General features: G+C 42.7%; 1 protein-coding gene across 1 annotated transcript in view; it reads right to left on the reverse strand.

The window, feature by feature from the left end:
- Positions 1-2,736: 2,736 nt before the first annotated feature.
- TEAD4 (TEA domain transcription factor 4) overlaps positions 2,737-23,628 on the reverse strand; it is a 41,016-nt gene continuing 20,124 nt past the window's right edge. The window contains exons 4-11 of the mRNA XM_010214025.2: positions 21,668-21,802; positions 20,811-20,854; positions 18,244-18,293; positions 17,381-17,511; positions 15,939-16,112; positions 6,839-6,979; positions 5,606-5,758; positions 2,737-2,972 (exon numbers count right to left, since the gene is read on the reverse strand). Coding sequence (XP_010212327.2) covers positions 2,859-2,972; positions 5,606-5,758; positions 6,839-6,979; positions 15,939-16,112; positions 17,381-17,511; positions 18,244-18,293; positions 20,811-20,854; positions 21,668-21,802 — 942 coding nt within the window. The 3' untranslated portion in view covers positions 2,737-2,858. The remainder of the gene's footprint in view (positions 2,973-5,605; positions 5,759-6,838; positions 6,980-15,938; positions 16,113-17,380; positions 17,512-18,243; positions 18,294-20,810; positions 20,855-21,667; positions 21,803-23,628) is intronic.

Consider the following 23,628-nt stretch of genomic DNA (forward strand, 5'->3'; position numbering starts at 1 on the left):
GTGTGGCTTGTGCTTACCTGAGTACCAAAATGGCAATCGCATGAAAATCACATCCAGAAGGGCTTTGCAAGTAACCATATTTCGGTCTTCCACTTGAAATCTCTATCTAACTTACCTTTCAGTTGTCATCTGTCTGCTTATAAGAACATTTAAAATTATATTTCACATCACCCTTCTCATTCATCCTCCTAGTGCAAGCCTAGTTAATAGAGTTCAAATCACTGTTATAGTTCTACCTACTCAATGGACAAAATCTTCCTTCAGTACCACCTGCAGATTTATTTAGCCTTGTGTTTTCTTCTTCCTCCAGGTCACTGATGAAGATGTTAAGAGAATGGGCCTATCTTTTCAGTACAAATCAGAGTAATTTAGCATTGTCTTAACTGATGATCTTCTAGTTCTTTCCTTATATCTAACTGCTAAAAGCCATACCAGTGTGAACCCATACTTCAGAAAAAAAATTAGAAGATCCCATACGAAAAGTTTACTGTAATAAACTTGTCTAACTTACTTGATTTATGAGTTAAATTTTAGTAGTGTGTTTCTTTTTGTTACTTGGATATGACTTGGATGTACTCGTGGGAATCATAGGACCCAGCTGCAACATGGCATCAGGAAAGACTGTATTGAAACTTAAGATCATAGATTAAGTACTATGCAGGACTGGAAGGTTTATACTATGCTGGAGAAAGTATTATAGGCCTGGCAGGTTCTACACGTGGGTTGCACAACATTCATTGAAGGAAACACAAGACTGTCAGCCAGTGAAAAGCAAGAGGAACACTAAAGTTTTAGGTCATTGAAGGGACCATTGCATGTTTCTCTATGCTTACTGCGTAGCAGAGGACAATTGTTCCTGCTGGCAGCTTCAAAATAAAACCATGATAATATGAAGGCATTAGCAGGTTCATCCTTACAAGAACTACATGGAGTAGTACCATTATCCAGGTAAGTCCGGGCTATAACTCATGAGTCCAGAACTCATTTAAGTTGAGTAAGATGAAGAACAGTTAGGAATTTGGTAAGGAAGATAATGAGAGCACAGCTGGTAAAAAAAAAAAATAATTCATCGAAAATTTACCATGAAACTGATAAGTGACTTAATTGAAACAAACATCTAAGATAGCAGATTGCAAAAAGAGATGAGGAGCCACAGAACCCCAATTAGGTGCAATTGATGTGACTGAAGTAACTATTAAAAGCAATAGAAGAAGTGGTGACAGACGTTCTTATAACATATGGGTGCTTTGAGCATAGTGAGGACTTTGGAGATGATTTGGTACATATCAGGTTGCGTTTAAAAACACAAGTTTTTCAGTAAAGGAACTCCCACCTTCAGAATCTGGTGTGCCAAGTAACAGTGATACTAATTCACGCTGTAAGATGACTAGCTAAGCATTTTTCATGAATTTCAGTGAGAATGGGGATATTCACCTAAAATTGTGAAAAAGCCCAGTAGAGAATTAGATCTTCATGTTCTTAAAGGATTAATTTAACTCCATAAAACATGGTAAGAACATTCTATAGGAGTTTAAAATTTTAAAGAGAATTGGGATTTAAACCCGGAGGAAATGAGTGCCAGTTTATGAGGAGATTTCTGGAGTACCTGGTAAATGAGCACATATTACAAAACCAGAAAAAAAGAAAAAAGAAAAAAAGAAATGTCAGGAAGATGGATAGAAATCTGGAGGAGACATGTAGGCCTGTGGGCCTCTACAAATGCTATGGGAGGATTTGAATAGCATCTTCAGGGAGCCTAGGGCACCCTTTTAGCAGTTGATTGAGAGTTGTGTGGCTATGGGGCTAATGAGCTAATGAGCTCAGAAATTCTTCAGAGAGGTCAGGTTTCATCTACCTGTGGCTCAAGTACTTACCTCCTGGCATTCCAATAAGTCCTTTGGTTTCTACCAATGTACATCTCATGTGCCAGTGAGTTCTGTCTCTGTGCCAAATTCTGTCTCTGTGCATTATTTTGCTGTTGCACAAAGAAAGAGCAGTGTCTATCTCCTGAGCTGCACAGGGACAACAGGGGCAAAAGCAGTGATAAATTACTTAGTCACTCAAGTCAGCAGATCTAACAGATGGAGGAAATCTGCTGGAAGGACAACATGATTTAACACACACAATTTTCTAAGCACAACTGCATTTTAAAGAGCAGCTTTAAAGACAGAAAAAAAATGGTTAGTATTCTTGGGCCAGGAAGAAAGGAAAACTATGTCCAGGCGCCATCAACAGTATAGCTGAAGGATAATGTGACTGTCCATCTGCAAAGGTATAGCTAGACAGGCGGATGTGTATGTGCATCTCTACACACATACCCATATACCCATGCACGTCTAACTGTACACTAACCTGTACATACATACGGAAAGCATGTCTCTGCATGTGTAGACTTACGAATGGATGCATACAAGTGCCCATACACAAACCAAGGGCAGGCATGTCACGCACCCTTTCAACCAGTACTTCAGTGGTCTACCTTTAGTGGAAGCTGCTACCACTGCCAAAGCGGCAAGCCCAGGTCCATACCAGTCTTTTCATCTGCATGATCACACCTGGTGCCTGCTCTGAGGCCTGGTTTCCCAGAGTGGGAGATACATCCCAGAGGATGTTGTTTGCAGTGAAGCCCCTATGCAATTATTTGCCTGTTTCTTCAATTCCAAGTTTTTTTCCCATTTGCACAAACCTGGAGACACAAACTTATTTGGCCCTCTCAGTCATAAAACAGCTCAGAGGTGCTTTTCTGAAAATACACAATATCTGCAGTTTATTTTTTGATTTGATATTGGGGGGTTGGGGTGTTCAAGCATCGGCTTTTCCTCAGGCATATATCCCATGGATGACTTGGGGCAGAGAGTCTAGTCCTTCACCAGTCGGTAGATGTGATGCTGGGCACCGTGGTCACTAGTTGACACCTCAAAAACATATGCTATGCACAGCAAGGTCTCTTGTGTGTCCCTGTTTGTCACAACCTAAGACAGAAATGGAGAGGAAGCTGAGACGGCAACTGCTATTGCGCTGCTTACAAATTCCAATACATTTAACATAGAGCAAAAAGTCAATAATAGGCAAAAAATAAAGCATCTGGAATGATACATAGCTCAGCTGCCACCACCCCCAACTCAAGTGCCCACACGCGCAGCAGGGGAAGCCCTCTAAGCCTTTCCAAACATCAAGACTACAGTGCAGCAAAAAGATTGGGAGGCGAGCAGAGTCCAACATGGCAGAAAGAAAACTGAGATCAAGCAGTGACTAAAGACAGGGAAGTGGGTTTATTCAGCCCAGGAAAGGTCATCCTCTCTTAGAGTAAGCATGTCCTTCCTTTGCTAGAAGAGACAGCGCCCCTTCCTGAGACAGACCCGGCCTCCCTACCCCTTCCTGCTGCGGATTTCAGGAGTGAGAAAGTGCTTTGTAGAGAAACTCTCTTTGCTCTGTTCTTTGGGTTTTGAGATGTCATCTGCTGCAGCACGTCTGCTCTGTGAGGATCACAGAGTATTTCTCAGCATAGGAGACAAGCAAGTTGGACTCCTTTACACCTCCCATTCCGCATGCTGTAGACGTCAGGAGAATACTGGCCATTACACCCAGGTACTCTTACAGAAGCTTGCTTCTCCTTTTGCATTTCTTCCTCTGCAGTACCTTGGCAACCTCTGCAACCCACCGTGGTGGCACTGAACAGCAGCGCAGTCTGGCGATGGAGCAGTGCTGTCTAAGCCTCAGAAGCACTGCCTAGACTACAGAGCAGCCACAGGTGAAATGTTACACCCAGAGCTTCTAGCTCAGCTCCTCTCTCTCCCATATGTCTGACACCACAGATCTTTGCACACTCTCATAATTTGGGCTGGTGCCTCAGCTTACGACTCAAGCAGTTCTTTCCTGCTGGGGGAGCAACAATTGATGAGCGGTAGTACCAACTCATCTGCAGAAGAAAAGGATACCAGCTGGAGGCCTGTACTGCACCAAAGCACAGCCACCCTCATTCAGAGAGAAAACAGATGCTTTCAAAAGCTTATTCATTTTAGCAGTTGATTTTAGTCTATTCTTTATTCTTTATGATTGGCTTTGCAGCTGGACTAACACTTCTTCCCACTGCAGACAGAGTTTTGAATTGTCTGCATCTGGGAATGGTAAGGCACCCAAGCCCCATCCAAAAATCTGCACCAAAATGGGCTCTGAAATCTCAGCCTTAGATTTAGAGCTATGTGCAAAGCATGATAAGACTATGACTGAGAGTGCAGTGGTATCCAAACTCATAAAAGTGTCTAGCAAAAATATAATCAGACTTGCCTCAGAACATGGCAGTGAGAACCCAGGACTAGCAGCATGCTTTGCATTAAGCATGACCATTTCTCAGCAATCTGTTGGGGGGTGGAAAATTCTCAGCCTGCCACTCAGGGAACAGGACTGCAAGATTACATCAGAAATACGTGAAAGGCCACGCCAGCATCCGCATTAAATACGTTTCTCTGTGTCTGCAGGTAAGAGTAGGGCATGAGATTATTCAGAATAAAGTCCCAAAGGAAGTATATCTATATGACAACTTCGTTCATAAATTTAGACGAAGCCTAGGCCTGGCTGAGGAATGATGTGTGCAGAAAGCAGTTGCAGCTTTCCTCAGTATGAATTACACAGCACACAGGCCTTTCATCTTTCTTGCTCTGCCCATTTCATGCCTTTGCTCACCTGAAAAAAAAAATCATAAAATTTGCGTTCATCTTTTCTTCCAGGCACTAAGAGGTTGGTACAAACATGAAAAAGCAAAGCCTTCTAAAGCCCCGTGGGGTTAACAGGTGCTATTCACCTTGCTGTATAGTGGAAGTACCTGCACCATACGGCAGTGAAATGAATTGTTGAAGGATCTTCAACAGATGGAATGATCATTTCTATTCTTTCACAGAGCTTCTAGCATTTCTTCCACTTATCAAACCTCAGGTTCTCTCAGCCACGATCTCACAGTCCGTTAAGAAAACATACCTTTTAAGCTATCTTTGACCTCTTCTTTCATTTTGGCTTTCCAGAGCCTGGGAAGGCTACATAGACAATAATGGAAATGTAGCCAGGGTAGCCTTATAGTACTGCTATAGCTAGAGTCTGCAGTACTTCATGATGGTGCCTCAATGCTTCTTGTAACATGCTCCTTCCTCTACATTCCTTCCAGGTTCAGGATTGACCCGAGGAAGCAACCTTTTTCTTATACCTGCTAAGGATGGAGAATTTTCTCTATGTCAAAACTGTATGGCTGCTTGATAGCATTCTTGTTTTTCACCTTGCAAAGGGGGCCTCAATGTCTGTCTAATAATGGAACAAGAATTTTTCTTACTGCAACTCTTGCATGCTCCTCCTTCCTGTATCTGTCTCATCAATTCTCCCTTCATCTTTCCTTTCTTGCTCTTACTCAAATCTCTCTTTTTTTATTCTGTGGCTTCTCTGTGTGAGCTATGCTCTCTAGAGATCTATAAATTGTCCTGAGGTGCAATTTGCATGAGAGAGACTAAGTTCAGTTAGATACTAAGTTGTAAAAGGAAATCTGCTTTGACTTAAAACTGTGAACTCTTATGAGACTTTCATGTCTCCAAACTTCAGCAAAACCAATTTGATGTCCCACCTGTAAGATAGTAAAGTTCTCCAGCACACTGTTCATCATATACTTCTCAGGGAGGTGCTTAAGTTTATGGATGAAGTTAATCATGTATTCACACAGAGGGGAGCGGTGGATGCGATAAGAATAGTGTCCATTTTCATAGCGTGCATACTCAGTCTGCAACATAAAACAGAAAAAGGGCATGGGGGATCAACGTTATCACATTAATCTCACAAAGGGACTCAGAACAGGAAAATTACCTCCACATTTTCAAGTCATTTTACTAAAGGTAATGAGCCGATTAATCATTCCTGTACAGTCTTCCTCAGCAAGGCCAGAAGCTGACACTGGATTGTATCACTTCACAGCAACTCCCTAAATGCCTTTTACCTCCTTTCATTCTTGATGTCCTCTCTCATGCACCTTGATACCCTTCCTTGGCTTATGTATCCCATCTTATGACCACATAGAAATTCACAACCAGAGTTCAGGCAGGCCTATCATGTGGCTGGAGATGGGTCCTAGGGAAGAATGTAGCTTAGAGTTGACTACTGACACTAGAATGCAGCTTTGTGAACAAAACTCTCCTTCAGCACATAGAGGCTCCTTAAGAAGACAGCAAGGAGCAGGTCAGAGCAGCTCTCTTTCTTAGCAAGTGAATCTGGCATCGGAAAGAAGAATATATTCAATGCCATATATACATGTATAAAAATAAGCAGCCTGCTGTTGCTAGAGCTATAAGTATACAAGCACTGCAAGTACTAATATAAGCCTCATGAAACAATAAATCTATAGTCTCTCTATATAGTCTATAAGTTATTACACTCTATTAATTTGTGACTAAACCCTATAAATGATCTGTTTAAAACCACTGATGAGAATGAGGTGTTGTCTACTTGCTTTCTGCTTTCTGGACTACAAAGACATGAGCCTACCTTTCCCAGCTTTTCTCTGCTCCCCCAAAAAAATGAGTCTCATGTATTCACATGTCTTCAGAAACTGAGACTTAAGGAAAAAAAAAAACAGCAAACAGTACCAGACCTTCAATGAAGTCTTGAGAAAAGGTTATGTTGCAGGCTGGAGCATTCTTACACCTGCATGTCTCAGAAATAACAATCTACGGCATGAATGTCAGTGCTTCTCCAGTCCATCTCCCCAACAAAAAGCATGGGATATATTTTGCCTTGAGATATATGCAGCATGCAAGTACTTGCAGCAGCCCTGAGAGAGCCTTGCATCCAGGCGGCTGCTGCATACCTCCACTTTCTCCACCACCTGCTTTCCAAAGGAGCATACTTTAGTGGAACAGGTAATGACCATGTTTTCAGGGCTCTCATATTGGCTGGAAACGCCATAGAAAGATCCGGATTCATCTTCGATTTTGGTGTTCAAGTCAGCCTGCAAAAGGAAGAAGGAAAAGAAAAAAAGGCAATAAGAATAGATTGTTCTCATGTGCGGTGGTCATTACCACGACCTAAAAGAGTTTTGCTTGGCCAGGATGGGAAGGTATTAGAGTGCCCAAAGCTCTATAATCATTAACAAGTATCAAAAAAGTAGATGAAATAAAAATAAATAAATAGTAAAATCCAGTTCCCACTTTGAAAAAAGGGTGATGACAATTTGCATACATGCTGAGGAAAACTCTGATATTTAAAAATCTATGACATAGTCTGATGCCTTAACTGATATTTACCATCATGGAACATGTGCCAGAATGACATGTAGATGCACACGTGCAGCAGACAGGGCAATGTGCCAGATAAGCTGAACTGTGCTCCCTCCCACAGAAGGAAAAGGAGGAAAGTTAAGAGCACAGCAACTGTAATAGTTTTTTGTGATTTCCAACCCCACAACCACCACCACTGGAGATGCTGATGAGGGGAAAGGGAGCAAGGAGGAAGAAAATGGGAGTGAGGGAAGAGCATTAGATCCGGTGAACCCGACTATGCTATGAAGAATATAAGAAGAGAGGATGCAACGTGAGGAAGGCAACTTGCTGGTGGATCCAACCCAGCCCCACCCAGCTGGATGGGCAAGCCACATTTCAAACGCAGGTCCCCACCGTCGAAGCCTGATGTTGAGAGGTAACTCCCTAACGCCAATATGCGGCTCCCTGCAGCTTCCAGCAGGGGTCAGTCCAGCCCTGCCTGAGGAAAGAAGAGCAGCGACATTTTCCTGCGCCCGGAGCTCCAAGCAGGCGGGAAGGCCGTTTCGGCTTTCCCTCCTTTCAAACCTAGGAGGGCGGTGCTTGTCTGTACTCAGTAAGCTCCGGTGCTAAATCACACTACCCGAAATCCGATGACCGGTCCCCTTGGGTTCTTTCAGTCTGTTCTATTCTTCCTGCTGAACTGACGGACACAGTGTCCTTGCTCTATTGCCCTGTCCACAGTGAAAAGGACTCTGTATTAAACGCAATTATAGCATGTTTTTCTTATACAGTGTCATTGGAAAGTTTTTTAATCCAAAATCTAGAGCAGCCTTTAAGATAGACGATGTTTTCTTTGCCAGGCACATGACCTGACCTTCTCTACAATGCTGTTTCGGCACTGCTGTTAGCTTATTTCTCTAAAGCGGCCATTTCACAAGGGGTTTTTGTCAGCCTACACCTGTGCTGCTGATAGAAAGCAGCAATCCTGCTGCCTGCCCATACACAGCCACACCTGCCTACTGCTGTCCTTGTGCCACCACCAGCAATCGTGCGACTCCTCAACTCGCCAGATCAGAGAGCTGGTTGCAGCCGAAATGCTTTGTTCTGTTTTGTTGTGGTTTTGGTGGGTTAGGCATTCAAGAAAGCTCACCTCAATCCCCACATGTCTGCAAGGGCAGGAAGGGGTGAGCACACACACACACACAAAAGCTGAGGGTGCAAGGCTGCCTATTTTGATAGCAGCACAGGCTCAGCCTTTTGCAAAGTTCATTCCTCAAAGCTGCAGTTTGATGAATGCCAAGGTGGTTCTGCCACCAAAAGCAGTCTCACTGTCCCACAGCCGTTGGTGCCTCCCCATACCTCTTGTACTGGCAGGAACATTTTTTGCAGGTGTAGCACAAAATTGAGGAACTGCTCAGTTATTTCTCAGTGGGATCAGGTCCGAGACTGGGTTCAGAAATGCCAGTGTCTATTCACACTACGAGCATGCTTTGACAGGACGGACAGCAGTGAGAAATTGAGTGCAGGACTGCTTCTTAGGGCAAATGAATGTGAGAGCAGAAGACTTGCAAAACAGAAAGTCATTACAGTGAGCAGTGTATCACCAATAATACCTCTTGAATTAACAGTTATTGGACTTGGTTAATTGTAGCCAGGTTCAATCCAGGTGAGATAAAAGAATGACTGAATGGGATCTAGAACATCTGCCTAGATCTAGAATCTGCCTAGAACTAGAGGTAATGGCCACAAACTGAAACACCAAAAGCTCCACAGGAACTTAAGGAAAAATTTTTAACAGTGAGGGTGACAGAGCACTTGAACAGGTTGCCAAGAGAGGTTGTGGAATCTCCTTCTCTGGAGATCTTCAAAACCCGCTTGGATGCAGTTCTGTGCCACGTGCTCTAGGTGACCCTGTGTGTGCAGGGGGGTTGGACTAGCTGATCTCTATAGGTCCTTTCCAACCTTAAGGATTCTGTGATTCTATGATTAACACTGGCTGGCAGCATTAGGGATGAACATACAGGTTTCACTCTGACACTAATACAGATGACATACTAGGCTGTTATGAGAACATAACAGCAAGGTATAACTACATGATCACAAATACCTCTTCAAAATGACATATTCTTGTTTCCAACAGTTTCCACATACATTATCTTCACCATGGATTAGGGGTGAAAGAAATCCAATTGTCATCTTTCCTGTGATTTCACCTCTGAAGCAGAATCTTTTCCTCTGAAGGAGTGACAAATATTTAACTATTGTAAATCAGCTTGATTCTACTCAAATAGCAGACTCACACCAGTTTACAGCAGCTTTGAACCCATCTCTTCTATGTCTTCTACTTGTCAGCTCCTATACTGCATGCTGAAGAGTACCCTTTGATTTATCAGGGGATAGTAGTACAAAGTTGATAATTTCTTGTTTTGCTCATATTTGCTTCTCCATAGGAGATAGTTTCACTAAACAATCCAGCTGAATATGTCCTTATCTTCTCTTGCCATATTATCCCTTCTTGGCCTGACACTTTTCTACCTTGTCCCTGTGTTGAAAACAGATTTGGAGCCCACAGATCAAACCACATAAATAAAACAGCTTGGGTTTAACTTTTATCTTTATGATTTTTAAATCATTTTGTATCATTTGGATTGGAACCACTGAGGCAGTGATAGCATCTCCACAAGATTTGGAAACAAGTGGTTGGAAAACTGGAATCTTCACATTGGCATGACCACCAGAAAGACTAATGCAGTGTCATTCTCCCATGGCTTGTGCACGCTTACATCTGGAGCTTATGTGGCAAGTTATAGCAAGTTAGCTATAACTCAGTAGCACAAGTACTAACAGGAACAAGGCACAAGCTTGTTCCTATAAGTCCTACAGATTTCATTATTCAGGCTGCCGAGTAATTCTCTATGGCTCATGTTGAAGTCCTTCCTATCAAATGTTCCCCACTATTAGCTCATCCAGCTGCTTTGCTCCCACCACAAATATGTATACATATGCATATGCTGGTTTAGGTGTTATCAGGCTATTGTATGCCTCATTTTCTGTAACAATACAGCTCGTTGGATTGTTTACTTGACCCACACTTCAACTGTGTGAATAAAGATTAATCCTTCCCCTTCTCCAAAGAGGAACTAGACTGGGAGTACTTTACAATATTGCTAAGGTATTTTCTTGGGGGTTAAGTGATAAGGATGGACCAAATCCCACTTTCCAAATGAATTGCCCCCCTAAGTCAAAAGAGCAAAGGGGCAAGGCTACCAAGAGCAAGCAATAGCTTGGTCTGACCACAGCTATGTAAACATACAGGAGGCTGTCACTGCAGAACCGCCCAAAGGTTTTTAGGTTCTCACCAATAAAATCAGGGTCACATTCCCATGAACTTTTAAATATGGTAAATTCAAAAACAAGTGTAGTCAATATGAGGTAAAGCAGAAAGATCTTCACGAGAAGCTTGACAGAAGATGCCTAAGAAGCCACTGCAGGTGCCTCCACAAGTTGGCAAGTCTCCCACAGAAAGATCAGCCTGTAGAATTTCACACCTAATTAACACTTAATTAATCATCATTAAACTATTTGGCAAGAAGCAAAATTATTGGAAGTAATATTGTTTGAATTAAGCAGTCATCACCATCCGCTTACATTACCTCCAGTTTCCCTGGGAGCCCTATCCCAGCGAAGCAAGGGGATCGTGTTTGAACCACCTGGTGTTTACACTGCACCCTTTATTCCAAAGCACTTTAAATAGTATGGGCTAGGATTTTCAGATATGTCTTAGGGAGTCAGTCAGGAAAAGTGGGGCACGCATCTCCTTCTCTGGTCTCTGAAGTTATCAGTGCATAAACACATATGCAGGACATTTCAGTAAGTCCAGAAAATAATAAGAGCAGACAGCCAAGTGTTCCAATTAGTGCTTGCAGGAAATGGAGCTGCAGCACCTCAGATAGATAAGATACTGTCCCAAGCTGATGGCTTCCACCTTCTAATGGAAGTTATTGTTCCTGCAAGAGGGATGATTTAGCACACATATCTGCACTTGAATTGCTTACAGCCTGGTTTATTCATGTAAAATGAAAATGATAGTGACATATATGATTACAATGACCAAAGAATTGCAGAAGCTCAGGAGCGGAACAACAACTTGTTCAGCTTTTCCTGCCATGGAGATGACTACTTCTGGGAACGCAAAGACTGAAAGAAGTATCACCGTTATCTGCCATAGACAAAAACAACCTGTAAATGTGGCCAGGTTGTTTTTGTCTATGGCAGATAATGGTGTAGATAAACCTGGGAGACTCAGATAAGTCCCAAATAGATATGGTTTTAACTTCCCAGTATTACACCAGGACAAAATCTTACTGCATATCTTGGGTCTTTTAATAGACAAATGAGCTATTGCTTTGAAGGTAGCATCTACAAATGCTACAGACATCATGCTCAGATTACCTATGAGTTTCTCACAACACCTAGGCCAGCAGGACCATTGCTGCTTTGAGGAAAGGCCTCCTCCTTTCTCTGCATTTTGAAAGTTTTCTTCTCTATAGGAAAGTTTATTCCAAACCATACCCAGTCCTGCCAACGCACCTCCCTGCCCAGTCTGTACCAGGCACAACGCGGAGCAGAGAAAGGCCTACTCTACTCTGTCCAATACATTCCATTCTTCTGAGATGAAAGGAATAATATTGATAATGTTAATATTAATAATATTAGTGACAATGATTTGAAGTCAATTTATCTTCCCAGCAATTCAGCAAGTAGGAAGGTCAATCCTTAGTTTACAGCCTTGGAATTCATAGACTTGTTGAAAACAGAACTCTACATGTGATTCAGACTTGGCAGAGTAGTACCTAGACTTCTCAGTGCCTCACCATCTAATGCTCTTTTTGTTCACCAAATAAGAAATTAACTCTATAGCGTGTTCCTTATCCCAAACCAGGCAGCCAAAGGAGTAACAGCCAGGATTTGGAAAAGCCCCTAGCTACAGCACTGAGTTGCTTTGCCGCCCAGGTCCTGCAAGGCACTGCTAGCAGCACAGTGGGACTGCAGTGGAGGCAGAAGAAGCATTCATCTGGTTGAGGGGTGTCCAGCATTCCAACAGCTGTTTTCCATCTCCTCAAGAGCAAAGGTAACAGGGCAAAAGAAAGGAAGAGACTACAGGCCTTATGTGACTCTTGAGCCACCAACTGAACCATACTACTTTATTTGTGCAAGTCAGGGTTTTTGCATTTCTGTCCAAGAAAATCAAGATGCAAACAGATGTACACACTTTTAGTTAGCTCATAATAGTCATCTGATGTGCCTGGGATGCATTTAATTTATTGTGCAAGCCCAGCACAGATACTTGTCCCACAGCTTGTCTGATGAGTTACAAGAATGCTGACACTAAAATCACTGCTGCATCTCAGATATCTACAGACTGCATGCAAGAGACCCAATATGCTTGTTTTAGGGAAAACACGTGAGAGTTCTTCCCTTCCAGACAAACAAATTTTTTTTTTAATATCTGTCAGACAAGATAGGGAAAAAAGTGATTTGTTCAGGTAAGGACAAGGTAATCATGAACAAGCTAGCATTACATTTTTCATCTTCTCAGAAGAAAACATGACCTCTGAGAACCAGGCTTCAGTCATCGAGGCTTTGAAAAGTGGTGACTGGATCCAAATAGCAGTTAATACTGTGAGAAACCATGCCATGAAGATGTCTTGCACTTGAGTCAAGTATGCAGGTCAACACAAATTCCACATGGTCAGTGGAAAGCGTGCTGAACAACTCTTGGCTCGAAGAATGGTCCAAAACTCATGCAGCTTCAAGCACTAAGAAAAGAAAAAGGGAGCAGCCTCTGAGCTAGCCAAAGACAGCAAAAGACCTTGCAACCCACAGGATATCTGCAACTCAGCTAGACCCTCAGGACTGTGTCAGTTTGAATCCAGAGGACAGATACCTTAGCAATTCAATAAGCTTTCTGCTGCCAACCATCTCTACACAGAGCACCCTGGGGAGCACTTTTGGTGGAAAAGGGTCATTGTTTTTGAGTTTCTTCGCATAAGAGAACCGCTGCAAGGAGGTGGTGCTGTTAAATGCAGGTGGAAGTAGTGGGCTACTTTCCAATCCATCCTCAGTAAAATTGTCTAAAGACCATAAAAATCTCTGTTGCTAAATGCTGTCTTGTATGCTGCCTCAGTAGAAGGCCAAGGGCAGAATGGACATGGAGACTAAATTACCATTCCCTTTCCCCGCAGGCAGTTCCTGCCAGGGCAGGATTGAAGGCATTCAGTGAGCAGGGCAGAATGCCCAGAGGAGTCTGCACTGCTGCTGCTGCTCTGACTGTGTTTGCTAGGCAGGGGAGAGAAGGCAAGAGCAAGACAGAAGTCTCCAGCCCCTTCTGGAAAAGCGACCACTGAGTGATTAGACTGGTTCCTTAGCTTGCCTGTCGCTGACAAGCATAGTCATCACTGGTAGAAAAGGTCTCCCAGGCAATTCCCCTGATACAGTCCTCTGCAGATGGCTGCTTTGGACAAAGGATTGTCTGTCCTAAATTCCCGGTTTGCCATTTTCCTTCCATCTCCCAGCCAGTCTCTCACAACAACTTCTGAAAGTTTTAAGATTCAAATGCACCATTCCACTAATGTGCAAAGCCCTGAGAACCCCTCTTCTCCTGACTATTAATAACGATGCATGCAAGAGGAGTTCGTGGGGAGGGCCAAATAACAGGTGGCAGAGATAACATTACACTGCAAAAGAGCAGAGCTGCCACTGCCCATGTGCTGGGAGTTAATGTCTCACATTCATTGTCATGTGCTAGAATGCACTTGAAGCACAGAGAAATGTCACAGAGATGTCACACACAACCTGCCAATCCAAGCCCAGGAGTAGCTCATTGTACCACAGACTCCCAACGCCAAAATCATCAGGGAAGAATTGGAAACAGTGCTCATGTTCTAAACTAACCAACTCTTTTTATACAACAGCTAAAAGTCAAAGCATCGCTGAACAAAATTGAACATCTCTTTCTTTGTCACATAGATCTTAAGTGTTATTAATGATGTCAAGAATCCTAAAACATGGTCTTTCTAAGTAGGTGGAGTGCAGTTAGGAAACATCCTTGCCTCAAACTCTTCAAACCGGAAGTGTATAAATACAAGTACAAAACCAGCATAAGCAGTGTCTTAAGGTTAAATATTTGCCACCTGCAACCACCCCTTCAAATCAGAACCTCTGAGAAAAACCAAAACAAAACAAAATTGTATCTCCATATTAAAAAAAAAATTCAAAGGTCAACTTTCAACAGAAAAACCTTCAACTCTACTGTCTGAGTTTAAAAGCATTACTAATTTGCTTTTGCATAGTATTTTTTAGGATAAAAGGATGCTACAAATGATAGTAATTGCTTTATCCAACATACCTTTGAATCTGAACTCTAGATTTGAACAGTCGCACAGAGTAATCAGGAAACAAAATGAAAAAACACCCTAGCATATCCTGTCACAGAAGCATAAAAACACAGAGATGTATAATAATTCATCTGAAATCAGTTTTTCAGATTAAAAAATGGATTTGGGGACCATATGGCCTTATCTGTGTAAGTGAAAAAACGAGTTTTTGAAAACATATCATTTTTGTTTTTTAGCCAACATTTGGCTAAAGTAAGCATTTGGTCAAGGCCCCATAAATCTGTATTTGATAATACCAAGATAATGTCACATGCAACTTGCAGTTTTTGCTGCTTCATAGGATTTAGTCTCTCCTTTGGGCAGCAGTTGCACTACCCGTATGTGCTACAGTGCAACAGACCCAGGAACCTTGGTAGGGTACACAAGTAGGATGATGCATTAGATGCTTGGCTCATATGCTTAGTTTAATCATGGGGCTGCACTACCACAATATTTTAAGCATGCTGAATTAGAAGTTTCCCAATAAAAAAGTTCGGAATTTTTATCAAAAAGAAATCTGAATTTTCTGGAGAGACATACACAAAAGTGTCTCTGTTATATTGCCCAGGAGATCCTAGCCAAAATCTTACAGGAAGATTAATGCAAGTACTTCTGTGAAACGCAACATAAATTGAGATAAAGCTCCTTTCTTGTCATCTCACTCCTGACCTGGAGTTGAATTGGAAGTGGTAAATGTAAACTGAAAGTCTCCATATCCCATTACCCCTTCAGCCCTCTAGCTTGCCATTGCCCCAAGCTGCTATTATTTTCAATCATGTAATATCTATGATAATATCTAAAACCAGAAGTATTTTCCTTGTATCCTGAAGCATAATGGCACATGTTTTGCAAATATCTACTAGGTCACAAGTGCCTAATTAGATAGGAGAAGAGATGCAAAAATGCTGCTTCTAAGTTACTTAACACTGAGGAAGAAAGAGAATGCAAAGGAGAAGAATTTCCTCTGAATTCTTCTCTTACACATAAATAAAAATTTCAAAGGGCCCAAATCACCATTAGTAATTACAATCCCCAAGCACAAGCCAAGAAGAACTGAAGAGAACACATGAAATATCTGTCTAGCTTCAGACCAGAACAAGGCCTTTTGCAATCAAGTGAAGCTGTGGCTGTAAGAACAATCTCCTGCATGGCACAAACCTGTTGCATCTTTGTTAGTATTTAACAGCTATCGAGGCCACCACTTTTACAGCAAGAATTTGACAGCGAATGGGTACCCTGCAACATGAGCACCCCTGCATTAAATTTCCCTTACCCAGAATTTGACAAGGAAGAAGGCATTAGCTGGCCCTTTTTCAAAGAGCTCCTTCAGACCCCCTTTCTTCTCAGGGAACTTGTCATAGATCTGCCGGATATCCACTGCCTCGAGATAGGGGTCATTGTAGCTGGGGCTTGACTGCCCAATGTGCACAAATAGATGTTTGTTATACTGTCAGGAAAAAAAAATAGGGAATCAGAAGATTGTACAGTACATACTGAACACTTACAAGTCTTCAGAGAAGAAAAGTCGAGACTTTTTAGCAAACCAGTTGAATCTACCTCACTGAAGAAATCCAAAGAACTCTGGCTGGGGTCAGACCACTTAAAAAGAATGTCGAGCCCAGGAAGCACGCAGCTCGCTCCCCAGTTCCTGCGGGGAGTGTGAACAGCACGCAGAAGGGTGTGCTGCACAAAATGGTGGGAGCGATTGAGCAGAGAGCTGGTTACCACCACACCAAGCAAGCACTGATGCTCTGCCATCTTTATCCAGAACTGAGGGGTAAGGACTGACGACGATATCACTGAAGATTTGATATCACTTATAAGTGAGCAGAGGTATTAGCACAAATATCTCAGCTAATGCCAGCTCAAACAGTTCTTTCTTTCCTGTCAATACACCTATATTTGTTACTTTGTATGAAACATTGTTTTGGGTTTTTTCCCCATGTTTACTCCTAAGCCATTGCCTCATGCTGCTGTGCGATACAGAAATACCCTGTGATGCAGAATGTTACCTGTCACAGATCACTCGGCCAGCAAGCATCAAAACTTCCTGTCCTGTGAAGTGCTGCTTGAAATCCCACAGCAGCACACCAGCCAAATACTGGCACCAAATTCATTTCTGAACAGCAGTTTTCCTGTCTTGGAGACAGGAAGCATAATTGGCCCAGCACCAATGTATGTCTCAAGATGCAGCATCACAAGGCTTTCAAGAGATTGGCAGCTCTTATTACTCCCATTTTATAGATGGCCCCAAGGAAACACAATGATGTAAATTCATCCCAGCTGCCCCCAAATAAATTTAGTTCTTCTCAACACACCAGAGACATGACATGTTGCTTCATGTGATCTTACCATCCTCTGATTCTGAGTCTGTCCTCAAAGGCAAAGAATAGCCCTGCAGAAGCTGTACAACTCTTTTATGATCTCAGTTCCTTGAACTCCAGTACACACTGGAGCAGGAGGTCAGAAACAGAGAACAGAGCTTGCTATATTGCTTTTAAGCAATTCTGTCCTCTAAGTGGAATATCTGTTTAAACTGTGTTCTGTGTTTTTCTCAAGATGTATTTCTATTCTCAACCAGAGAATAGATCAATGAAGCACGTATTTCCACATATACAATACACTACAGTAGTAGCGCATAACACATCCATGATGAATGGAAGCTACCTGGAGACCAAAAATACATGAGGTGTGGATGACAGGTGCATATCTTACTGTGTCTTGGTCTTGTTGTTGTTCCAAGAATGCAGAGAATTCTAACATCCACAGTTTGGAGCTAGCAACCCTTCGTCCTTGCCAAGCTGGTGCTGATGGGGATGGTGAGAGACCAGTAGGAGGCTCAAACCCTAAGCACAGAGGATTTATATAACAAAATTTAGAAAGAGACAAGTTGGTAACAGCTTTCCAGTAAAGCACCTGTTGTCAGAGCAGACTAATTAGATTTCATGACTTCAGTCTTCACGCAAAAATAACATTCACAGGATCGCTCTCCACCCGTGCTCTAAACAGCTTGTCAGTTATCCTCGTCTAGGATAGGATTGGTATGATGTAAAAGCCAATCTAGCTGATTCTGAAACCAGATAAAACACTTTTACCAACTTTAAGATGAGTCTGATTGAGCCCTTAGGTATCACAGAGAATGACTCATCACAGTTAACATCACCATTAGCCTCTCAAATAGGGGAATTCAGAAGGAAAAGCCCCACTTAACCAGGCACTAAAAAGGCAATAGTATTATGATGAAAACCAGTGTATTCCAGCAGATGCAGCATGGTGGAAGGAGAGATATATGAACTCATAGTTTCTACTGAGCCAGGGAGAAAAGAAAATGACCAACCAAGAAAAAAGAGGAAAAACTACTATTCAAAATAGGGCCGAAATACAAAATATTTTTTCACCTCTCAGTACAACGATGGAAGTTAGAGATAAATCATATACAATTTTTGAGCTCACTCAAATATTTCTATAGAACCATTTTTTTAAAAAAATAGCTGTTCTTGAACTTCACTTAAAACCATTTGCTATTTTTTGAAAGTAGACTATAACTTCAGTGCAAGGTACTAGATTTCCTTACTCACCTGGTAATGGAAGCTGAACAGCATAGGGTTGTTGAGAAAAAGGTTTCACACTACAGAAACATAAAAGAGAGATGGTTAATAGTAACACAAATAAAAGGAAAATAAAATTGTGCAATTGTTCAAATAAAATTATTTCTTCTGATGGAAGCAGGAGTATTATCAGCATAAATGGCTTTGGGAAAGAACATCTGTGTGGGCAAGACAGGGTCAGGACAAGAACTTAAGAAATAAAACCAGCCTGGGTTGGACTGAGTAAGCCTTCCCTCCAGATATATAGCAACATCTCCAATTTTTTTATTTGGAAATCCTTATTCAGCCTGTCAACAAAGGCACTAGGTCCCATTTATTTCCTTTTTCCTTTTACCTTTGGATGGATTTAAATGCATGCAAGTGGGTATATTTCTAGGTTGGACTCCACCCAGACTTTCAGACCCAGATTTTCAGGGCTATTCAACAACATCCACAATTGAACCTAGATAATGTAGTCTAGATAATGAACAGTCAAGACTGTTCAGCCCCATTCTACTACCACTGTAGGGGATAAAAAACCAAATGCACCTAAAGATAACATCTGACCTCAGGGGCAGCACCTATTTTGAGCCTGTAAAACAACTTTTCAGGCTGCCCCTTCCCAATTCCCCTTTCATTTCTCTCAGAAATGCTCCAGTCCATTTACCAACCAATTTCCCACTCAAGATCACTGAACAGGATCTGTTCCCTGATCTACCCCACAAATATTAGCAATAACAGAAGAGAACAGGGAGACATGGCTAGGGGTACAGAACACGGCTCCGTCTCAGCAGCCTGTACTTTAGTTGGCTTGAAGTGCTCCCAGGACCCTGTTCTGCTAGGTTAAGTCATAAACAGCTCATCTCCACAGCCCTAAAGGGGCCCAGAGGAACAAAAGCAGGTGGGAACCTGAGTATCACCCTTCCTCAGCTGCTCCCAGACCCATCACAGAAAAGCCATCAGCCCAGAATAGGCTTATCATCACAAACACAAGGACCATGAAGAGAACACAAATAATCCCCTCAGAGACATGAGTCCTGCCCCAGGCCCTCCCAGGGGGTTCTAGGACAGCCACCAGACTCAGGGTCCAGGAGTGAAACTCACCAGATCTGTCTACAGAAGCAGCTCTCCTGATCCCTTGAGACACACACATGGGGCTCTCCTGAATAGGGCTATGTGTTTCAGGAGTGCATGAGACATTATGGGAGGCTTAGAGGAGGAAATAAAAGTGGTAAAAGGGAGGGATTAAAGTGGTTTTGGGAGGAACAAATGTAGGAAAATCAAAGCTATAAAAGGTGTTAGTTGCATAAGAACAGGTTGCTTGATCCGTAAGCTTGTCTGGCCATGTCCAGGGCCTGACCAATGCAGTCTGTCCTGCAATCTCATTAAACTGAGTGGAGAGCACAGGGCCCAGCAACTGCAATGAGTGAAAGTATGTGTGTCAGTCTGTGCTCACTAGCAAACAGCAAGATGGGCTAGCCAACAGGCAGGTCAAGGGCTTGGGAGCCAGCATCTGGTGCAGTTGGCTACCAAAGAGACCACCAGGTTAACTGGCGGAGAGACTGCGGGACCTGGATTTGGCAGAGAGGTGTGTGGGGGTGTGTGTCCATCTGTATGGGAGGCAAATAGGAGGAACAAGCACCCCAAGCCGGCTACCGGATGGACTGTGTATGTAAGCCCAATTACTGGAAGAATCCACAATGAACATGTGTGTACGTGCGTGTGAGTCCAGCGACTGGAGTGGGGCGGCAGGACTGGCAGATTGCATGCTCGAGTGCCAGCCACTGGGGAGATGGGGGATCCAGGACCACCTGCTGGATGGACTCTGCAACCCGGGGAATGCATAGTGTGTGTTTATTGCTGTGTAGGGGACACGGGTTTGTGTGTCCATTAGCGAGGGAGACAGAATCAACTACTGGAGTGGCGCTGTGGGCCTCGGGGACTTGCATGCCCAGGTGTCAGCAGCTGGGGAGACCAGGGATCTGGGGGTCAGTTATGGCATAGACTGAGGGTTTAGGAAGCCCAGCTGCTAGAGGGATCCACCTCGCATATATGTATATATTTCCCTTATGGGCCTTCATCCTGATCAGACAGAACAAGATGAGGCCATTGGTGCCGTTTCTGTGTCTGGGGACTGTTTCTCTTTGCGTTCATCTTGGTAGCTGGCAGTGTGGGTATGTGAGTGTACTGTATATGTAGGTGTGTGTGCCCACTGAGAATGCACACCAGCCTTGCTACTGGTTGCACCTGGGGCACGGATCTGTGGCAGCCTCACCTCTACCTGGCTGCCAGATGGGGCAGCTCCCTAATATAATCCCATAACAGGCTGCACGGGACATCTGAAAGGGGTGTTACCCATGTTGAAGGAACTGTAGGAAAGTAATTGGCTTTATCTGAGGCCTCAAATCTCAGATCCACGGTCAGGGAATCTATTTGTCTGAGAACAAAGACTACATTATCTTAGCAATTCCTAAATCTTGAATTAGCTAACAGTATTCTTCAGGAAGCATGCAGTAGCAGAACACCTGCTTCAAATGCTCAGGGGAAGGAATACTCACTCTTGGGAAGATCCGGCTTGGCCTGGCAAAGCTCCTTGCCAAAACTACAAGAGAATAACATAGACACAAAAGTCATCACCCTCAGGCCTGAGATGAAAAGCAAGGCTTACTTCTGTTTGACAAAACTGCAAGCTCCCAGACTTTGAAAATGGCTGATTAACCCTATCTTCCCTTTCTGTCTTCCTGCTTTCATCCCTGTGGAGATGCTGCCTGGTCCCTGCTGCTTTCTGTCTATACACTTCTAGCAGTGAATGCAAGTGACTGACTCAATAGCAGTTTTAATGTTAAAGACTATGCATGCATCCTTAGGCTAAGTCTCCAGAGTCTTTAAGATACCTCCCATCTAACATTTTCTCCAGAAGAACCTCATAGGAGTAGTTTGGCAGAAATCAGTGTTTAGCAAAGCTCACCAGGCCCAGCTTCAAGGTTAGGCTATGCTGACAGGCCTTCTCAAAGGTTTTATGCAGTGGCCATGAATCTGGAATCTACATATTCACGACCACACTGTTGCAATGGTGAACTTGGGAAAGAGTCAGGATAGCTCAAACCATTTTATGCAACAAGATTGTGGACTGAGAGAGGGATACAGAGACCTAAAAATATTTCAGGCAGTTGAAAACCCAAAGCATCTCATTCTTCTCTCACTTGTGTCATTTTAGAAAAAGCATACAGTGAAATTCTATTGCTTTACATCAGTGTGAACTGATGCAGCCACATGATAGGTTTGCTCTACAAAGACACTGTCTTTTGGTCTCATTCTTTTGATGTTACCCAGAATGTTTCTATGCAGATCCCAATGCCCTTTCAAATACTCTAGACTGCTCTGCGCAGCACCTCCCAGTCTCTGATTCACTCACCCCAGAAACAGCAGGATAGGCTGGTCGTGGGAGACCAGGCAAGCCCATTTTACTATGGATGGCTGTTGCAGAGATAATCTGGGCAGATGACATTGTAGCCATACTTTGCATGGCTTTATCTTTAGCAGCCTGATCCTGTTGTCAAGAGAAAAAAAAAAGATTATAATAATAAATACATTTTCTGGTCTAATGCTGTATAACCAGGGTTTCTCACCCGCTTCTTTGTAGGAAATAAGCATCTCCGAAAACCCGGACAGCAGATTTATAACGGTCATAAGAATTCTTCAAAGCTAAGCATTCCTACAGTTTCAGACATGACTGATCTTCCCTTCTGAAATGCTGGGACCATTCCTGTGTTTTAATCACTGATAAGAACATTCAATGGGAAAGATGCTTGATCATTAAAGAAACACTAAAAACTACCTCACTATTTAAACTGAAGGATTTTGTCACCATGACTGGAAAAATACAGGCTCAATTTGGGATTGCACTAGTTTCAGGTAGAGTTGATCAGGGGAAACAGGCACTCTCTCAGGGCACACACGTGATGACTATTTTGTATTACATTTTGTATTTTAACATGGCTATGGAATTGCACGCTTTTTTTAGAAACAATGACGCAGTGCAACAACTAGGTCTAATGTATGTTTAAAACTAAAAGCATTCTTCATTTTATATATCAAGAAAAGGGAACGTAGAAGAACTTCCTGCCTTTCTTCCTATGCAAAAACTAATCTTACCTCCTTCAGAGACTCTGCTTTTATGATCTACAAAATATGGCCGCAATATCTGTAAAAATGACCACGACTTGGATATCTACCTTTTTTTTTTTTTTTCCTAAACATCTGTGGCTCCTGTTGGTACCATTCCAATGTATGGAAGGGAAAAATTTTAACTACTGAGAAAAATCCTAAACTTTCCAAAGCTACAGGAAAGTTTTTCAGAATCTAGTTTAAATTGTGCTGCAGGGCTTTAAAGCTTACCTGCAGCATTTTTAAAAGGGAAAGTAATCTTCCTTTTTATTTCATGACATCTGGACAAGGACTACTTCCTTTGAAAGTAAAGGAAAATATTTTTTTCTACCTGAGCTTATGGGAAGAAGCAATAAAATCACCTGTAGAATTCTGAAAGTAAAAATATGAGCAGTTAAGCAGGGAGAAGATTTTAACTATCATTCACTGTTCGGTTTTCTCTATGGTATAAACACAAAAATGTGTACTTGATGTGAGAAGTGAAAAATGCTAGAACACATAGCTGCCAGCAAGAACTTGGAAGAAGGGCAGCAGCTTTTGTGATTTCATTTGCTCTATGAAAATTACCAAGGAAAGCAAGAAGTAAATGAGTTGAATCAGTGCTACAGACTTGCCTTTGCAAGCAGAAAGGAACAGTCTGGTACTGAGGACTGGTTCGCTGTAGGTAGCTGGGCAGAACTCACAGCATGCCCCCAAGTAGTGTAAAATGAGAATGACCAATGGCTCCATGGAGCTGCCTGAGACACCTTCCTTCCCTGAGAACAAAAAAGCCTTGCTCCTGTGTGCTAAGTGGAAACGGGCTCAGCAGGCTAGCTTTCCAATCATGCCAAATCACAGAGCTGTAAGGTGCAAGGAACAGAACCAAGGGTACAGATATAAGCAGCACTAAATCTTTTAATGTCCTGGGTAGTTGTTGTTTCACACTCATTCTAGCTGGCCTTTCTAGCAGGCCTCTACTTGAATTGACTGCTTAAGGCCACCACAGGCTCCAGGCTTAGGCAGCCCTCCCTAGAAGCACTGATTTAGCCAGTTGTAATTTGTAGCTTCTTTCCCTTACCGGAGCTGTTGCAAACACGACAGGCTAATTAGAAGCACAGCACTGTCTTCTAAAATGGAGCCAGGAAAGAGATGGGGGGATAAAGTCACGAGTATTAGAGGTAATCACAATTCACAACAGAGGTGCATGCGATTCAGCACTGGTCAGGAGGG

The sequence above is a fragment of the Tinamus guttatus genome, unplaced genomic scaffold (genome assembly GCF_059628265.1).
Source record: "Tinamus guttatus ecotype Peru unplaced genomic scaffold, ASM5962826v1 Tinamus_guttatus_pri_ptg000408l, whole genome shotgun sequence".
Taxonomy (NCBI): Eukaryota; Metazoa; Chordata; class Aves; order Tinamiformes; family Tinamidae; genus Tinamus; species Tinamus guttatus.